This window comes from Penaeus monodon, chromosome 30, assembly GCF_015228065.2.
Source record: "Penaeus monodon isolate SGIC_2016 chromosome 30, NSTDA_Pmon_1, whole genome shotgun sequence".
NCBI classification, from domain to species: domain Eukaryota; kingdom Metazoa; phylum Arthropoda; class Malacostraca; order Decapoda; family Penaeidae; genus Penaeus; species Penaeus monodon.
Genome location: NC_051415.1, coordinates 23,850,877 through 23,851,110, shown reverse-complemented (window position 1 = coordinate 23,851,110; position 234 = coordinate 23,850,877). Strand labels below are relative to the sequence as shown.

The 234-nt window shown below is 46.6% G+C and overlaps 1 protein-coding gene across 1 annotated transcript in view; it reads right to left on the bottom strand.

Moving 5' to 3' along the window:
• The window catches only part of LOC119592656 (glutathione S-transferase Mu 2-like), a 66,444-nt gene that overhangs the window by 5,166 nt on the left and 61,044 nt on the right, over nucleotides 1-234 (bottom strand). The window contains exon 2 of the mRNA XM_037941570.1: nucleotides 29-169. Coding sequence (XP_037797498.1) covers nucleotides 29-169 — 141 coding nt within the window. The remainder of the gene's footprint in view (nucleotides 1-28; nucleotides 170-234) is intronic.

Genomic DNA, 234 nt, shown 5'->3' with positions numbered 1-234 from the left:
CAATATCGCCGTGGATTATAATACTTACATTAGGGAAGTCGAGGCCGAGGTTGAACTTTTCGTCAAGCCATTCGGACTTGTCGTAGTCCGGAGCTGGCCCAAAGTGATACAGTTTTTCCTCGTACTCGGTGCCCGTGTATTCCAGCAGCATCCGAATACTTTGGCAAAGCTGTGGAAAGATGAATAGAATGAGTAGGAAGAAGCAGAGTCATAGAAAGAGAGGTGAGAGAAGGA